The 19,671-nt window shown below is 34.7% G+C and overlaps 1 protein-coding gene across 1 annotated transcript in view; it reads left to right on the forward strand.

The window, feature by feature from the left end:
• Positions 1-18,325, forward strand: part of LOC138319315 (acid phosphatase type 7-like) — a 42,605-nt gene extending 24,280 nt beyond the window's left edge. Inside the window, exons 8-12 of the mRNA XM_069262385.1 lie at positions 195-302; positions 2,537-2,665; positions 10,735-10,803; positions 11,196-11,330; positions 13,257-18,325. Coding sequence (XP_069118486.1) covers positions 195-302; positions 2,537-2,665; positions 10,735-10,803; positions 11,196-11,330; positions 13,257-13,316 — 501 coding nt within the window. The 3' untranslated portion in view covers positions 13,317-18,325. The remainder of the gene's footprint in view (positions 1-194; positions 303-2,536; positions 2,666-10,734; positions 10,804-11,195; positions 11,331-13,256) is intronic.
• The last annotated feature ends 1,346 nt before the right edge of the window (positions 18,326-19,671 follow it).

The raw sequence follows: 19,671 nt of genomic DNA on the forward strand, positions 1-19,671 counted from the left end.
CAATAGAAACAAGCTTAAACCAGAAATGATAAAAATAACTCAATCTTTACAAAAAAATATACAAAGATAATTTTTATTTTAATCTCTTGCTAAGATTAAATGTATTCATGTTTATTAGATGATTGTTTTAATGCTCAAAGAATATCATAACATTGTTTGCTAGTACAAAACCATTGATTCTTTCATTGTTACAGAAAGCCTCAGAGAACCGAGCCAAAACTCCCTGGATAATGACAATGGCCCATAGGCCGATGTACTGTAGTAACAGAGATAATGATGACTGTACCCATCATGAAAGTTTGGTAAGGACCCCCACTGTGGTCATATAGAACTACATCTTATAAAGGTAACAGAGATAATGATGATTGTACCCATTACGAAAGTTTGGTAAGGACCCCCACTGTGGTCATATAGAACTACATCTTATAAAGGTAACAGAGATAATGATGATTGTACCCATTACGAAAGTTTGGTAAGGACCCCCACTGTGGTCATGTAGAACTACATCTTATAAAGGTAACAGAGATAATGATGATTGTACCCATTACGAAAGTTTGGTAAGGACCCCCACTGTGGTCATGTAGAACTACATCTTATAGAGGAAACAAAGATAATGATGACTGTACCCATCACGAAAGTTTGGTAAGGACCCCCACTGTGGTCATATAGAACTACATCTTATAAAAGTAACAGAGATAATGATGATTGTACCCATTACGAAAGTTTGGTAAGGACCCCCACTGTGGTCATATAGAACTACATCTTATAAAAGTAACAGAGATAATGATGATTGTACCCATCACGAAAGTTTGGTAAGGACCCCCACTGTGGTCATATAGAACTACATCTTATAAAAGTAACAGAGATAATGATGACTGTACCCATCATGAAAGTTTGGTAAGGACCCCCACTGTGGTCATATAGAACTACATCTTATAAAAGTAACAGAGATAATGATGATTGTACCCATCACGAAAGTTTGGTAAGGACCCCCACTGTGGTCATATAGAACTACATCTTATAAAGGAAACAAAGATAATGATGACTGTACCCATCATGAAAGTTTGGTAAGGACCCCCACTGTGGTCATATAGAACTACATCTTATAAAAGTAACAGAGATAATGATGATTGTACCCATTACGAAAGTTTGGTAAGGACCCCCACTGTGGTCATATAGAACTACATCTTATAGAGGAAACAAAGATAATGATGATTGTACTCATCACGAAAGTTTGGTAAGGACCCCCACTGTGGTCATGTAGAACTACATCTTATAAAGGAAACAAAGATAATGATGACTGTACCCATCATGAAAGTTTGGTAAGGACCCCCACTGTGGTCATATAGAACTACATCTTATAAAAGTAACAAAGATAATGATGATTGTACTCATCACGAAAGTTTGGTAAGGACCCCCACTGTGGTCATATAGAACTACATCTTATAAAGGTAACAGAGATAATGATGATTGTACCCATTACGAAAGTTTGGTAAGGACCCCCACTGTGGTCATATAGAACTACATCTTATAAAGGTAACAAAGATAATGATGATTGTACTCATTACGAAAGTTTGGTAAGGACCCCCAATAGCCATGTAGAACTACATGTACATCTTATAAAGGTAACAAAAGTAATAATGATTGTTCCAATCACAAATTAATTACAAAGCTGATGTGTGTAAACATGGTACTAACAAGTGTTTACATGTTGAGTTATTTTGTATCATAACTCTGGTGACTGTTATGCCCTGTGAGTCTGTGTAAAGAAATCATGTGACAACCAATTTAAGTAAATACTTTTAAGGTTGATGGGGATTGAGGGTATACAATGAGTGGTTGTTGGAGATGGAATTTATTCTACATGAGTGAGTTATTTTTAAAAAGTTACAAATGATGCAAGCTTTAGTGGGGGGGAATATCTTAGGATGAAATATTACTTATGTAACGTCTTATTGAGTGGAATTCAACAATATAAAACTCATTGTCGGACTATATAAATGTATACGTATGGCACGGTGCACTCTAGTTCCTGTCAAATAATCATCAAGCCATTGTAATCAAGTTCAAGTCGGTTTCAATTAAAGTACCAAACTCATCAGTGAAATGCTTTTCAGTCAAAAACACACAGATTATTGTATAATTAGTATTTCAGGCCGATTTTTCAGCACGCATTAAAACGTCGCATATGTTGACAAATCAATGACAACACATACAGTTTTCAACAGAATTTTGATATCACACGACAAATACAACATAGGATAACATCATTTTGTTACTGATGACGTTGATGAGGTATCACCAAGGAAATAGTACTTCAGTCAAAGTTCACCTAACTAGCCAATCAGAATGCGTACACACATGTGTTTACCCATGTGGTATAAACAAATTGTTAATCAACACCTGCAATGTTTGTTTGGTACCTAACAGTTGAAACACACCTATCTATTATGGTAGAAATATAAATATTTAGCTGTATAATCACACAAATGATGTGTTTGAATGTTGTTAATAAGAATGTTTAATATATTTACAGGTACGAGTTGGAATACCCTTTATTCATAAATACGGCTTGGAATCACTGTTCAGACAATATGATGTAGACCTAATGTTTTGGGCACATGAACATTCCTATGAACGTCTCTGGCCTGTTTATGACAGAAAGGTAAATATTGTCTGTCACCTATCAGTGTATATAAACATGGATTGTACGTGTATACAGAAAGGTAAATATTGTCTGTCACGTATCAGTGTATATAAACATGGATTGAACAGAAAGGTAAATATTGTATGTCACCTATCACTATATATACATGGATTGTACAGAAAGGTAAATATTGTCTGTCACCTATCAGTGTATATAAACATGGATTGTACAGAAAGGTAAATATTGTCTGTCACCTATCACTATATAAACATAGATTGTACAGAAAGGTAAAAATATTGTCTGTCACCTATCACTATATAAACATGGATTGTACAGAAAGGTAAATATTGTCTGTCACCTATCATATATAAACATAGATTGTACAGAAAGGTATTGTCTGTCACCTATCACTATATAAACATGATTGTACAGAAAGGTAAATATTGTCTGTCACCTATCAGTGTATATAAACATGGATTGTACAGAAAGGTAAATATTGTCTGTCACCTATCACTATATAAACATGGATTGTACAGAAAGGTAAATATTGTCTGTCACCTATCAGTGTATATAAACATGGATTGTACAGAAAGGTAAATATTGTCTGTCACCTATCACTATATAAACATGGATTGTACAGAAAGGTAAATATTGTCTGTCACCTATCAGTGTATATAAACATGGATTGTACAGAAAGGTAAATATTGTCTGTCACCTATCACTATATAAACATGGATTGTACAGAAAGGTAAATATTGTCTGTCACCTATCACTATATAAACATGGATTGTACAGAAAGGTAAATATTGTCTGTCACCTATCACTATATAAACATGGATTGTACAGAAAGGTAAATATTGTCTGTCACCTATCACTATATAAACATGGATTGTACAGAAAGGTAAATATTGTCTGTCACCTATCAGTGTATATAAACATGGATTGTACAGAAAGGTAAATATTGTCTGTCACCTATCACTATATAAACATAGATTGTACAGAAAGGTAAATATTGTCTGTCACCTATCAGTGTATATAAACATGGATTGTACAGAAAGGTAAATATTGTCTGTCACCTATCAGTGTATATAAACATAGATTGTACAGAAAGGTAAATATTGTCTGTCACCCTATCACTATATAAACATGGATTGTACAGAAAGGTAAATATTGTCTGTCACCTATATCAATGTACAGAAGTAATATTGTTGTCACCTATCATATATAAACATGGATTGTACAGAAAGGTAAATATTGTCTGTCACCTATCACTATATAAACATGGATTGTACAGAAAGGTAAATATTGTCTGTCACCATCATATATAAACATGGATTGTACAGAAGTAAATATTGTCTGTCACCTATCACTATATAAACATGGATTGTACAGAAAGGTAAATATTGTCTGTCACCTATCACTATATAAACATGGATTGTACAGAAAGGTAAATATTGTCTGTCACCTATCAGTGTATATAAACATGGATTGTACAGAAAGGTAAATATTGTCTGTCACCTATCACTATATATACATGGATTGTACAGAAAGGTAAATATTGTCTGTCACCTATCACTATATATACATGGATTGTACAGAAAGGTAAATATTGTCTGTCACCTATCAGTGTATATAAACATGGATTGTACAGAAAGGTAAATATTGTCTGTCACCTATCATGTATATAAACATGGATTGTACAGAAAGGTAAATATTGTCTGTCACCTATCAGTGTATATAAACATGGATTGTACAGAAAGGTAAATATTGTCTGTCACCTATCAGTGTATATAAACATAGATTGTACAGAAAGGTAAATATTGTCTGTCACCTATCACTATATAAACATGGATTGTACAGAAAGGTAAATATTGTCTGTCACCTATCAGTATATAAACATGATTGTACAGAAAGGTAAATATTGTCTGTCACCTATCATATATAAACATAGATTGTACAGAAAGGTAAATATTGTCTGTCACCTATCACTATATAAACATGGATTGTACAGAAAGGTAAATATTGTCTGTCACCTATCACTATATAAACATGGATTGTACAGAAAGGTAAATATTGTCTGTCACCTATCACTATATAAACATAGATTGTACAGAAAGGTAAATATTGTCTGTCACCTATCAGTGTATATAAACATGGATTGTACAGAAAGGTAAATATTGTCTGTCACCTATCACTATATAAACATGGATTGTACAGAAAGGTAAATATTGTCTGTCACCTATCAGTGTATATAAACATAGATTGTACAGAAAGGTAAATATTGTCTGTCACCTATCACTATATAAACATAGATTGTACAGAAAGGTAAATATTGTCTGTCACCTATCACTATATAAACATAGATTGTACAGAAAGGTAAATATTGTCTGTCACCTATCACTATATAAACATAGATTGTACAGAAAGGTAAATATTGTCTGTCACCTATCACTATATATACATGGATTGTACAGAAAGGTAAATATTGTCTGTCACCTATCACTATATAAACATGGATTGTACAGAAAGGTAAATATTGTCTGTCACCTATCACTATATAAACATGGATTGTACAGAAAGGTAAATATTGTCTGTCACCTATCATATAAACATGATTGTACAGAAGGTAATATTGTCTGTCACCTATCACTATATAAACATGGATTGTACAGAAAGGTAAATATTGTCTGTCACCTATCACTATATAAACATGATTGTACAGAAAGGTAAATATTGTCTGTCACCTATCATATATAAACATACAGAAGGTAATATGTTGTACAGTATAAAACAGATTGTACAGAAAAATATTGTCTGTCACCTATCACTATATATACATGGATTGTACAGAAAGGTAAATATTGTCTGTCACCTATCAGTCTATATAAACATGGATTGTACAGAAAGGTAAATATTGTCTGTCACCTATCAGTGTATATAAACATGGATTGTACGTGTATACAGAAAGGTAAATATTGTCTGTCACCTATCAGTGTATATAAACATGGATTGTACAGAAAGGTAAATATTGTCTGTCACCTATCACTATATAAACATGGATTGTACAGAAAGGTAAATATTGTCTGTCACCTATCACTATATAAACATGGATTGTACAGAAAGGTAAATATTGTCTGTCACCTATCACTATATAAACATGGATTGTACAGAAAGGTAAATATTGTCTGTCACCTATCAGTGTATATAAACATGGATTGTACAGAAAGGTAAATATTGTCTGTCACCTATCACTATATAAACATGGATTGTACAGAAAGGTAAATATTGTCTGTCACCTATCACTATATAAACATGGATTGTACAGAAAGGTAAATATTGTCTGTCACCTATCAGTGTATATAAACATGGATTGTACAGAAAGGTAAATATTGTCTGTCACCTATCACTATATAAACATGGATTGTACAGAAAGGTAAATATTGTCTGTCACCTATCACTATATATACATGGATTGTACAGAAAGGTAAATATTGTCTGTCACCTATCAGGTATATAAACATGGATTGTACAGAAAGGTAAATATTGTCTGTCACCTATCACTATAAAACATAGATTGTACAGAAAGGTAAATATTGTCTGTCACCTATCACTATATAAACATGGATTGTACAGAAAGGTAAATATTGTCTGTCACCTATCACTATATAAACATGGATTGTACAGAAAGGTAAATATTGTCTGTCACCTATCACTATATAAACATGATTGTACAGAAAGGTAAATATTGTCTGTCACCTATCATTATATAAACATGATTGTACAGAAAGGTAAATATTGTCTGTCACCTATCACTATATAAACATATTGTACAGAAAGGTAATATTGTTGTCACCTATCACTATATAAACATGGATTGTACAGAAAGGTAAATATTGTCTGTCACCTATCAGTGTATATAAACATGGATTGTACAGAAAGGTAAATATTGTCTGTCACCTATCACTATATAAACATGGATTGTACAGAAAGGTATATTGTCTGTCACCTATCACTATATAAACATAGATTGTACAGAAAGGTAAATATTGTCTGTCACCTATCACTATATAAACATGGATTGTACAGAAAGGTAAATATTGTCTGTCACCTATCACTATATAAACATGGATTGTACAGAAAGGTAAATATTGTCTGTCACCTATCACTATATAAACATAGATTGTACAGAAAGGTAAATATTGTCTGTCACCTATCACTATATAAACATAGATTGTACAGAAAGGTAAATATTGTCTGTCACCTATCACTATATAAACATGGATTGTACAGAAAGGTAAATATTGTCTGTCACCTATCACTATATAAACATGGATTGTACAGAAAGGTAAATATTGTCTGTCACCTATCAGTGTATATAAACATAGATTGTACAGAAAGGTAAATATTGTCTGTCACCTATCACTATATAAACATAGATTGTACAGAAAGGTAAATATTGTCTGTCACCTATCACTATATAAACATGGATTGTACAGAAAGGTAAATATTGTCTGTCACCTATCACTATATAAACATGGATTGTACAGAAAGGTAAATATTGTCTGTCACCTATCATGTATATAAACATGGATTGTACAGAAAGGTAAATATTGTCTGTCACCTATCACTATATAAACATGGATTGTACAGAAAGGTAAGTATTGTCTGTCACCTATCACTATATAAACATGGATTGTACAGAAAGGTAATATTGTCTGTCACCTATCACTATATAAAATGGATTGTACAGAAAGGTAAATATTGTCTGTCACCTATCACTATATAAACATAGATTGTACAGAAAGGTAAATATTGTCTGTCACCTATCACTATATAAACATGATTGTACAGAAAGGTAAATATTGTCTGTCACCTATCACTATATAAACATGGATTGTACAGAAAGGTAAATATTGTCTGTCACCTATCACTATAAAACATGGATTGTACAGAAAGGTAAATATTGTCTGTCACCTATCACTATATAAACATGGATTGTACAGAAAGGTAAATTGTCTGTCACCTATCTATATAACATGATTGTACAGAAGGTAAATATTGTCTGTCACCTATCACTATATAAACATGGATTGTACAGAAAGGTAAGTATTGTCTGTCACCTATCACTATATAAACATAGATTGTACAGAAAGGTAAATATTGTCTGTCACCTATCACTATATAAACATGGATTGTACAGAAAGGTAAATATTGTCTGTCACCTATCAGTGTATATATAAATATGATTGTACAGAAAGGTAAATATTGTCTGTCACCTATCACTATATAAACATGGATTGTACAGAAAGGTAAATATTGTCTGTCACCTATCACTATATAAACATGGATTGTACAGAAAGGTAAATATTGTCTGTCACCTATCACTATATAAACATGGATTGTACAGAAAGGTAAATATTGTCTGTCACCTATCACTATATAAACATGGATTGTACAGAAAGGTAAATATTGTCTGTCACCTATCAGTGTATATAAACATGGATTGTACAGAAAGGTAAATATTGTCTGTCACCTATCACTATATAAACATGGATTGTACAGAAAGGTAAATATTGTCTGTCACCTATCACTATATAAACATGGATTGTACAGAAAGGTAAATATTGTCTGTCACCTATCACTATATAAACATGGATTGTACAGAAAGGTAAATATTGTCTGTCACCTATCACTATATAAACATGGATTGTACAGAAAGGTAAATATTGTCTGTCACCTATCACTATATAAACATGGATTGTACAGAAAGGTAAATATTGTCTGTCACCTATCACTATATAAACATGGATTGTACAGAAAGGTAAATATTGTCTGTCACCTATCACTATATAAACATGGATTGTACAGAAAGGTAAATATTGTCTGTCACCTATCACTATATAAACATGGATTGTACAGAAAGGTAGTATATTGTCTGTCACCTATCACTATATATATAAACATGGATTGTACAGAAAGGTAAATATTGTCTGTCACCTATCACTATATATAAACATGGATTGTACAGAAAGGTAAATATTGTCTGTCACCTATCACTATATAAACATGGATTGTACAGAAAGGTAAATATTGTCTGTCACCTATCACTATATAAACATGGATTGTACAGAAAGGTAAATATTGTCTGTCACCTATCACTATATATAAACATGGATTGTACAGAAAGGTAAATATTGTCTGTCACCTATCACTATATAAACATGGATTGTACAGAAAGGTAAATATTGTCTGTCACCTATCACTATATAAACATGGATTGTACAGAAAGGTAAATATTGTCTGTCACCTATCACTATATAAACATGGATTGTACAGAAAGGTAAATATTGTCTGTCACCTATCACTATATAAACATGGATTGTACAGAAAGGTAAATATTGTCTGTCACCTATCACTATATAAACATGGATTGTACAGAAAGGTAAATATTGTCTGTCACCTATCACTATATATAACATGGATTGTACAGAAAGGTAAATATTGTCTGTCACCTATCACTATATAAACATAGATTGTACAGAAAGGTAAATATTGTCTGTCACCTATCACTATATAAAACATGGATTGTACAGAAAGGTAAATATTGTCTGTCACCTATCACTATATAAACATGGATTGTACAGAAAGGTAAATATTGTCTGTCACCTATCACTATATAAACATAGATTGTACAGAAAGGTAAATATTGTCTGTCACCTATCACTATATAAACATGGATTGTACAGAAAGGTAAATATTGTCTGTCACCTATCATATATAAACATGATTGTACAGAAAGGTAAATATTGTCTGTCACCTATCACTATATAAACATGGATTGTACAGAAAGGTAAATATTGTCTGTCACCTATCACTATATAAACATAGATTGTACAGAAAGGTAAATATTGTCTGTCACCTATCACTATATAAACATGGATTGTACAGAAAGGTAAATATTGTCTGTCACCTATCACTATATAAACATGGATTGTACAGAAAGGTAAATATTGTCTGTCACCTATCAGTGTATATAAACATGGATTGTACAGAAAGGTAAATATTGTCTGTCACCTATCACTATATAAACATGGATTGTACAGAAAGGTAAATATTGTCTGTCACCTATCACTATATAAACATGGATTGTACAGAAAGGTAAATATTGTCTGTCACCTATCAGTGTATATAAACATGGATTGTACAGAAAGGTAAATATTGTCTGTCACCTATCACTATATAAACATGGATTGTACAGAAAGGTAAATATTGTCTGTCACCTATCACTATATAAACATGGATTGTACAGAAAGGTAAATATTGTCTGTCACCTATCACTATATATAAACATGGATTGTACAGAAAGGTAAATATTGTCTGTCACCTATCACTATATAAACATGGATTGTACAGAAAGATTGTAAGAAGTAATATTGTCTGTCACCTATCACTAATATCACTATATACAGATGGATTGTACAGAAAGGTAAATATTGTCTGTCACCTATCACTATATAAACATGGATTGTACAGAAGGATAAGGTAAATATTGTCTGTCACCTATCACTATATAACATGGATTGTACAGAAAGGTAAATATTGTCTGTCACCTATCACTTATATAAACATGGATTGTACAGAAAGGTAAATATTGTCTGTCACCTATCACTATATAAACATGGATTGTACAGAAAGGTAAATATTGTTGTCACCTATCACTATATAACATGGATACAGAAAGGTAAATATTGTCTGTCACCTATCATATATAAACATGGATTGTACAGAAAGGTAAATATTGTCTGTCACCTATCACTATATAAACATGGATTGTACAGAAAGGTAAATATTGTCTGTCACCTATCACTATATAAACATGGATTGTACAGAAAGGTAAATATTGTCTGTCACCTATCACTATATATACATGGATTGTAACTTGAAAGACATTCTGTCAAGTAAGACTAGGAGTTACCAAATTTATGATATTCAGCACTTTGTTGCCTATACCTTTGTTGTTGGACGTATGTATCTAATAGTAAAACACATGTAGTCATGCTCAGCTTGGTTTGGTGTTGTATTTACAGGTATTGAACGGAACCAAAACACCATACACAAATCCCCAAGGCCCAGTCCACATCATCACCGGTTCCGCAGTAAGTCATTGTAACTGAGAGTAATAGGTTTAGGGCGGTATTTTATGGGACTTTTCCTTGTACCTATACCTATAGTTCCTATAGTTCAAATGGACATAGTAGAAGGATTGCCACATGTGTTGGGGTAGGGGGGCAATTCTGTTGTTATAGAACAATCACTTTTAAAGCTAGGTGATTAATAAAGATTGTTCGTAAAACTGGACCCTGAACTGTTACTGTTGATATTGTTTGACACATACTGATTTATAATTCTGATCACTAATAAAGGAAAGGAACTATATTCTGATATTAAATTATGTTCTAACAGAGTTTATGTATTTTTCTATGCTTTCTATACATTGTAATTGTAACAGAAACTTGGAATTAATGTTGAATGGTATTTCATATGATAGGGCTGTTCAGAGGATCATGACGATTTTGGGAATTCTGCTCCTTGGTCTGCTTTCCGCAGTGTGGACTACGGATACACACGAATGAAGGTCTATAATGCCACTCACATCTACATTGAGCAGGTCTCCGATGACAAGGTTAGTCACATTCATAAACATCTCATGTACGACAAGTCCATGATCATTACATATCCCAGCTGTTAAAATCTATTCTATCATGTAAATATTTATAGCAGCTAATTAGTCTCCTGATGGTGAAACCCGACTATGATATCTGTCTGTTTGTCTGTCTGTCCGTCCGTCCGTCCGTCCGTCCTTCCTGGTGATAACTTGAGAACACATCAACAGAATTTGTTTAAACAACATAATTTGTTTAAACTTCATGCAATGGTAACACAGGAGATAGCATAGCTTGGGATTTATTTTGGGGTCAAAAGGTCAACTACAAAGGTCACTTCTACTAAAAAAAAATTCTTACACAAAATATTAGTTTCCGGACGATAACTTGAGAACAACAAACACATCAACATATTTTGATCAAACTTCACACAATGGTAGCATATGAGAGAATTTGGAGTCAAAAGTTCAATTACAAAGGTCACTGTTACTACAAATAAATTTTTTTGAAAATTTGTAGTTTCCGGATGATATCCATTTACCATAATGATCGAGTTTCAGAGATTTCTCGTAAACCATAAGCTGATTCTAATATTGTAGACAATAGAAGTCATTAATTGTATTTTTTCCCAAGAAAGAGATAGCTGCCAGAGCCTTTGATTCCATATAGAACTATAGAACACTGATAAAGCACCTGTTGTTCTGTATTATGATTCAGATAAACTATCATGCCTAATGTGGCATCAGTCCATCCGTTGTCCGTCTGTCAACATTTTCACTGATAGTCATAAATTCTACATCATTTTAACCAAATCTGGTCAGAAAGAGTTTTTGGGAAGGGATCGGGGATAAGAGGCAGGGCTTAATAAGAGAAATAGTGGCAACTTCTTTAAATTGCTACTATAATCATAAGAACCAAACAGATTCTAACTAAAATTGGTGAAAAACTTCCTTGGGGAAGGGGAAAATAGAGTTCGTTTAGAATAATTTTTAGCTCACCAGGCATCACAAATTTCCTTACTTTAGTCATGGATTTAAACTAATTTGTTTTGAAATATTCTTTCCAGAATTAGATCAGAATTAGTTTGCATCAATGGTGACTGAGACTGGAAGTGCAGGGTCGAATAGAGAAAATAGAAATAAGTCTTTAAATCCCAGCTGTAGGAATTAATCCTATAGCAAAGTCTTTAAATCCCAGCTGTAGGAATTAATCCTATAGCAAAGTCTTTAAATCCCAGCTGTAGGAATTAATCCTATAGCAAAGTCTTTAAATCCCAGCTGTAGGAATTAATCCTATAGCAAAGTCTTTAAATCCCAGCTGTAGGAATTAATCCTATAGCAAAGTCTTTAAATCCCAGCTGTAGGAATTAATCCTATAGCAAAGTCTTTAAATCCCAGCTGTAGGAATTAATCCTATAGCAAAGTCTTTAAATCCCAGCTGTAGGAATTAATCCTATAGCAAAGTCTTTAAATCCCAGCTGTAGGAATTAATCCTATAGCAAAGTCTTTAAATCCCAGCTGTAGGAATTAATCCTATAGCAAAGTCTTTAAATCCCAGCTGTAGGAATTAATCCTATAGCAAAGTCTTTAAATCCCAGCTGTAGGAATTAATCCTATAGCAAAGTCTTTAAATCCCAGCTGTAGGAATTAATCCTATAGCAAAGTCTTTAAACCCCAGCTGTAGGAATGAAAGGATTTAGTTCGTGTTTGGTCTGTAGCAATCTGTAGCAAGTAAAAGGAACCAGTTTTATATAGACCATGGATCTGAGACCCATAGAAATCAAATTTAGGGGACAAAAACAAATAATTTTAATTACTACTCTAAGGTAGGGAGGACGTACATGTATTTCTAACACACATCCATTTTCAAGATGTTGATTTAAGAAAACTGATATTAAATAAAATGCATCAACTACTGGTATTTCATGGTATGTTTTCCTATTTCAGGATGGCATGATTATCGACAAATTGTGGTACATCAAGGAAAATCACGGAAGATTCTACTAGTCAACGATTCTTCTAACCAAAGCTTCAAGTCTGGCTGGAGATTTTGTGTCATTCCTATTCCTTGTGGTACACACATAGCTCACAAATTCTTCTGATATCGTTCTAGAATGTGTATTGAATGCGATAAGTGGATATTAATAATACATGTATATATATTAAAGTATACTATGTGATAAAGGTGTAAGTTTTTGATGATCATATATTGGATTAATTTTGAAAATGAAACAAAATTGTATGATATTTCCAATGATATATTATTTTAATTGATCAGCATGGAAACAAACCTAATTACAAATTGAAGCCATTAGCATTATTAGGCATTACTATTCATATTATCTTGTCATACAGGTACATCTGTAGCACTTAGTTCAAATTTAATAGTTAATACTATTATATACTAGATTGTCACAATTCTTATACGGATTAGTTGTAAACTAAAATGTGTTCATGACTTCATAGATATTAATTACAATAAATATATAACGAGTCTTCAATTTAATTATGGCTAGAATAGGATTAATGGTAATCAGAAATATTACATATTATATTAATATCCATACATTTACAGTAGTGTCTCAAGATTCCAACTTATTTGTGTACACTACAGAAAGTAACTTAAAGGTAAAATAAAATATCAGAATTTATTTATGTCCTGAAAATATTGACCACCCCCCCCCCCAATGAGTAGTATTTTTCATGCCCTACCATAAAATGGATGGCATATTATATATTGTTGAGTGTGCCATCCAGATTCCTTATGTAGAGGGGGTATATATATCTTACAAACATATCCTTCAAACCCCTCTCAAATAAAGGCAGAGGCCTGTATATTGAATCCTTCTGGTGCTGGTGTCAGCGTTAATTGGCATTGCTGTTGTTGTTAATTTACTGGTTAACAACTGATATTTATTTTTGTGCATTGATATAGAATTTAAGTGTTTCTTTGAGCAATAATGTCACGAGAGAAAAAAAGGATTTTCAAAATTGCAAAAAACCAAATACACCCATATGAACTTGATATTCTTGTTGTTAGTAAAACAAAAAACAACCAAATGACAGTTGTGCTGCTCTCAAACAGCTCTTGTAGTCGTTACAGTATAGATAAATACATACTTATAATTTCTATGTGCCTCTAATCACTGTTACTCCTAAAGTTTAACATATATGTCCATTTAACTGTTTAACATGCAGCATTACAACAATGTTTTATGATATATATTTTCCTATTACCAGCATATATTTGTAGGGATTGATTGTGATATGATGGTTTACTCCTTTAGACTGTGGTAAGAGTATTGTAATATAGCTCAGATATACAAGTCTGGAAAAAATCATATTTTTTTCACCAGATGTTTTGTATGGACTGGAATGTTAGACTACTGACAGAGGAGTGCAATTATTGTAATAACTTTTTATAAAACTATTGTGAATAGTGATATTTAAGCAATATTTCTTTGTATATCTATGGGAAAAACCTCATTGAGTTTAAATAATATTTGATATTATATTTTTTTAGTAAAACGTTTATTTGAAATCAAATATGTAATCATTATTTTTATATTGAAGTATGTATTATCTTTAATAGGATGTATGTGTACCATTGAACTGAAAACAAGACTTTTGGTTTTGACTCTTACCTTGACATTAATATCGACCTGATTTATGGTTTTTTAGCCCACCATCATCAGATGGTGGGCTATTCAAATCGCTTTTTGTCCGTGGTCCATCGTCCGTCCTTCCGTCCGTCCTTCCATCTGTCCGTCCCTCCGTCCGTCCCTCCGTCCGTCCGTCCGTTAACAATTCTTGTTATCGCTATTTCTCAGAAAGTGCTGAAGGGATCTTTCTCAAATTTCATGTGTAGGTTCCCCTAGGGCCCTAGTTGTGCATATTGCGTTTTGGGACTGATCGGTCAACAAGATGGCCGCCAGGCAGCCATCTTGGATTTTGATAGTTAAAGTTTGTTATCACTATTTCACAGAAAGTACTGAAGGGATCTGTCTCACATTTCATATGTAGGTTCCCCTAGGGCCCTAGTTGTGCATATTGCATTTTGGGACCAATCGGTAAACAAGATGGCCGCCAGGCAGCCATCTTGGATTTTGATACTTAAAGTTTTTTTATCGCTATTTCTCAGAAAGTACTGAAGGGATCTGTCTCAAATTTCATATGTAGGTTCCCCTAGGGCCCTAGTTGTGCATGTTGCATTTTGGGACCAATCAGTCAACAAGATGGCCGCCAGGCAGCCATCTTGGATTTTGATAGTTAAAAGTTTGTTATCCTTATTTTTCAGAAAGTGCTGAAGGGATCTTTCTCAAATTTCATGTGTAGGTTCCCCTAGGGCCCTAGTTGTGCATATTGCGTTATGGGACAGATCGGTCAACAAGATGGCCGCCAGGCAGCCATTTTGGATTTTGATAGTTAAAGTTTGTTATCGTTATTTCTCAGAAAGTACTGAAGGGATCTTTCTCAAATTTCATATGTAGGTTCCCCTAGGGCCCTAGTTGTGCATATTGCGTTTTGGGACCGATCGGTCAACAAGATGGCCGCCAGGCAGCCATCTTGGATTTTGATAGTTAAAGTTTGTTATCGTTATTTCTCAGAAAGTACTGAAGGGATCTTTCTCAAATTTCATATGTAGGTTCCCCTAGGGCCCTAGTTGTGCATATTGCGTTTTGGGACCGATCGGTCAACAAGATGGCCGCCAGGCAGCCATCTTGGATTTTGATAGTTAAAGATTGTTATCGCTATATCTCACAAAGTACTGAAAGGATCTTTCTCAAATTTCATATGTAGGTTTCCCTAGGGCTCTAGTTGTGCATTTTGCGTTTTGGGACCGATAGGTCAACAAGATGGCCGCCAGGCAGCCATCTTGGATTTTGATAGTTAAAGATTGTTATCACTATATCTCACAAAGTACTGAAAGGATCTTTCTCAAATTTCATATGTAGGTTTCCCTTGGGCTCTAGTTGTGCATAATACGTTTTTGGATTGATCGGTCAACAAAATGACGGTCAGGCAGCCATCTTGGATTTTGATAGTTAAAGATTGTTATCGCTATTTCTCAGAAAGTATTGAATGAATCTGTCTCAAATTTCATATATAGGTTCCCCTAGGGCCCTAGTTGTGCATATTTTGATTTGGGACCGATCGATCAACAAGATGGCCGCCAAGGAGCCATCTTGGATTTTGATAGTTGAAGTTTATTACTGCTGTTTCTCAGAAAGTACTGAAATGATCTGTCTCAAATTTTATATGTAGTATGTTTGCACAAGTTTGAAAAGCAGAGAAAAGATTCCTCTTTCCATTATCAGACATAGATCATTCTTTGGTGGGCGCCAAGATCCCTCTGGGATCTCTTGTTACTAGTAGGTCTGACCTGAATTTTGACCGTGACTGACTTAATGACCTAACCATGGGATTTGACTTTGATAAGGTTTTGCTTGAATCTAGGATTTAATCTAACTGTATACTTATATAGTTATGAACTTGAAGTGACCTTAACTGCAGTTATGAACATGACTTCACCCTGTAATTTGACCTTGTATGACTGTAGTTATGATATAACAGTAGCATTTGACCTAGACTGTACATGTAGTTATGACTTCACCCTGTGATTTGACCTTGACTGTAGGTATGACCTCACCCTGTGATTTGACCTTGACTGTAGGTATGATCTGACACTAGGATTTCACCTTTACTGTTGTGACTAAACACTAGGTATTGACCTTGACTAGTTTTGACCTAACATAACCATTGGGTTTGACCTTGGTCAGTTGTGACCATAGCTAATACTACTTACAGGTAACAATTCATGTTGGTAGCTCCTCCTGAGTGGCCCGCCGGAATGGTAGCCTCATGAGTGGCCCGCCGGAATGCATGGTAGCTCCTCATAAGTGGCCTGCTGGAATAGCAGCTCCTCCTGAGTGGCCCGCTGGAAAGGTAGCTCCTCATGAGTGGCCCGCTGGAAAGCATGGTAGCTCCTCATAAGTGGCCTGCTGGAATAGCAGCTTCTCCTGAGTGGCCCACTGGAATGGTAGCTCCTCATGAGTGGCCCGCCGGAATGCATGGTAGCTCCTCATAAGTGGCCTGCTGGAATAGCAGCTCCTCCTGAGTGGCCCGCTGGAAAGGTAGCTCCTCATGAGTGGCCCGCTGGAAAGCATGGTAGCTCCTCATAAGTGGCCTGCTGGAATAGCAGCTTCTCCTGAGTGGCCCACTGGAATGGTAGCTCCTCATGAGTGGCCCGCCGGAATGCATGGTAGCTCCTCATAAGTGGCCTGCTGGAATAGCAGCTCCTCCTGAGTGGCCCGCTGGAATGGTAGCTCCTCATGAGTGGCCCGCTGGAAAGCATGGTAGCTCCTTATAAGTGGCCTGCTGGAATAGCAGCTCCTCCTGAGTGGCCCGCTGGAATGGTAGCTCCTCATGAGTGGTCCGCTAGAATGGTAGCTCCTCATGAGTGGTCCGCTAGAATGGTAGCTCCTCATGAGTGGCCCACTGGAATGGTAGCTCCTCATGAGTGGCCCATTGGAATGGTAGCTCCTCATGAGTGGCCCACTGGAATGGTAGCTCCTCATCAGTGACCTGCTGGAATAGTAGCTCCTCATCAGTGGCCCACGGTAATGGTAGCTCCTCATGGAAACCCTACCTGGTTCATGTGTAATATCACAATGTTTTTTTTCACATTCCACATTAATGTGTATATAAATCATGCACTTGCACATTACCTTCAGTACATGTAAAAATATGGATTGAGAATATTTTTATCTTGATATGATTACAGTTTTATGGTGTTTTAGACATTATCATACATCTACAAGATATTCCAGAGTACTTCATCAGTGTTGATGAAATGTCACTCATTAATATTTATTATCAGAAATAAAAATCAAATACAGAGTAAAATAGGATTTCATGGGTAGTGCTGTAAAACATTTTAATTGTTGAATGATAATTCAATTTGATTAAGGAAAACAAGATCATTTGAAAAATAAAATTATATCAATGTACATAAAGCATTGTGTGTTTAATGATGTATTTGTTAAAAGTTACTCGTAGTTAGTTATACATTTCATATTTCCTAGAACATGTCATTCATTCTCTTGAAATAAGCATCCCATCTACAGCAGATTATGTCTAGGATGGAATGTCTGTTTGCTTGTGGGTATTCAGGTCAAATGTACCTTGATCTAAACCTGTCATTTCTCAGTATGACAGAAGTTTTTTTGAATGGCTCCTACATACATGTACTAATGAATATGGAGACACTGACCTTTTCAGTGCTGCAAAAGATACATACTTATTTGTGTTTGGTGGGACGGAATTTGCTTATTTTCTCTTCAGTATCACATACTTCACTTTGTGATATGGGGTAAATGCGTTTGTGGTGTAGGCGCTTGCTTGTGGTACAGGATTGTCGCTATCTGGATCAGACATCATTTGTATCTAGATAGATGCTTTGCAAACGTTGTGGTAGCACAATATGAAATGATTTTCTGCAAAGCTCTAGCTGTGAGTGCCAATTATTTTGACTATAAATGCTGTATCGATTGGTTTTGGTTTTATTAGGTCATCTGACCAAGAGGGTGAGAATGACCTATTGTTACCATGCTGCATCCATTGCCGTGCGTAAACTTTTCATTCAAAGGACTTTTCAATAACCGAAAGGGTCAGGGTACTGATATTTGGCCTGTAGCATGCTGGGATGAAGGGCTACCAAGTTTGTTCAAATGAATGTTCTTGATCTTCATTTAAGGTCACAGGGTCAAATAGGCTAAACTCTTTAAACGACTTCTTCTCAAGAACCGAAAGGCCCAGGGTACTCATATTGGGCCTGCAGCATGCTAAGATGAAGGGGTACCAAATTTGTTCAAATGAATGTTCTTGATCTTCATTTAAGGTCACAGGGGTCAAATAGGCTAAAATCTTCATACAACTTCTTGTGAATAACTGAGAGGCCTAGAGACCTGATATTGGGCCTGTGACCTGCTGGGATGAAGGGCTACCAAGTTTGTTCAAATTAATGACGTTGACCTTCATTCATGGTCACAGGAGTCAAATAGGCTAAATATTTTAAACGACTTCTTGTGAATAACTAAGAGGTCTAGAGACCTTCATTCATGGTCTAATTCATCAGATATATCAGAACCTGAACTTCTTCTCTCTTAAAGAGATCTTTTGTATTGCCTTAATTGTTTGCCACTACTATATTCTTTGAGGTGTTGTATTGTGCCAATAGTCAGATGACTGTTAAGGCCCATGGGCCTCTTATTAATTAAACATCCTATTAAAAGCCAGGGTCATGTAAGAATGTGCCAAGTTTGTTGCTGGAGAAAGGCCGAAGTACCCGGAGAAAAACCAC

The sequence above is a fragment of the Argopecten irradians genome, chromosome 3, assembly GCF_041381155.1.
Source record: "Argopecten irradians isolate NY chromosome 3, Ai_NY, whole genome shotgun sequence".
Classification (NCBI taxonomy): Eukaryota; Metazoa; Mollusca; class Bivalvia; order Pectinida; family Pectinidae; genus Argopecten; species Argopecten irradians.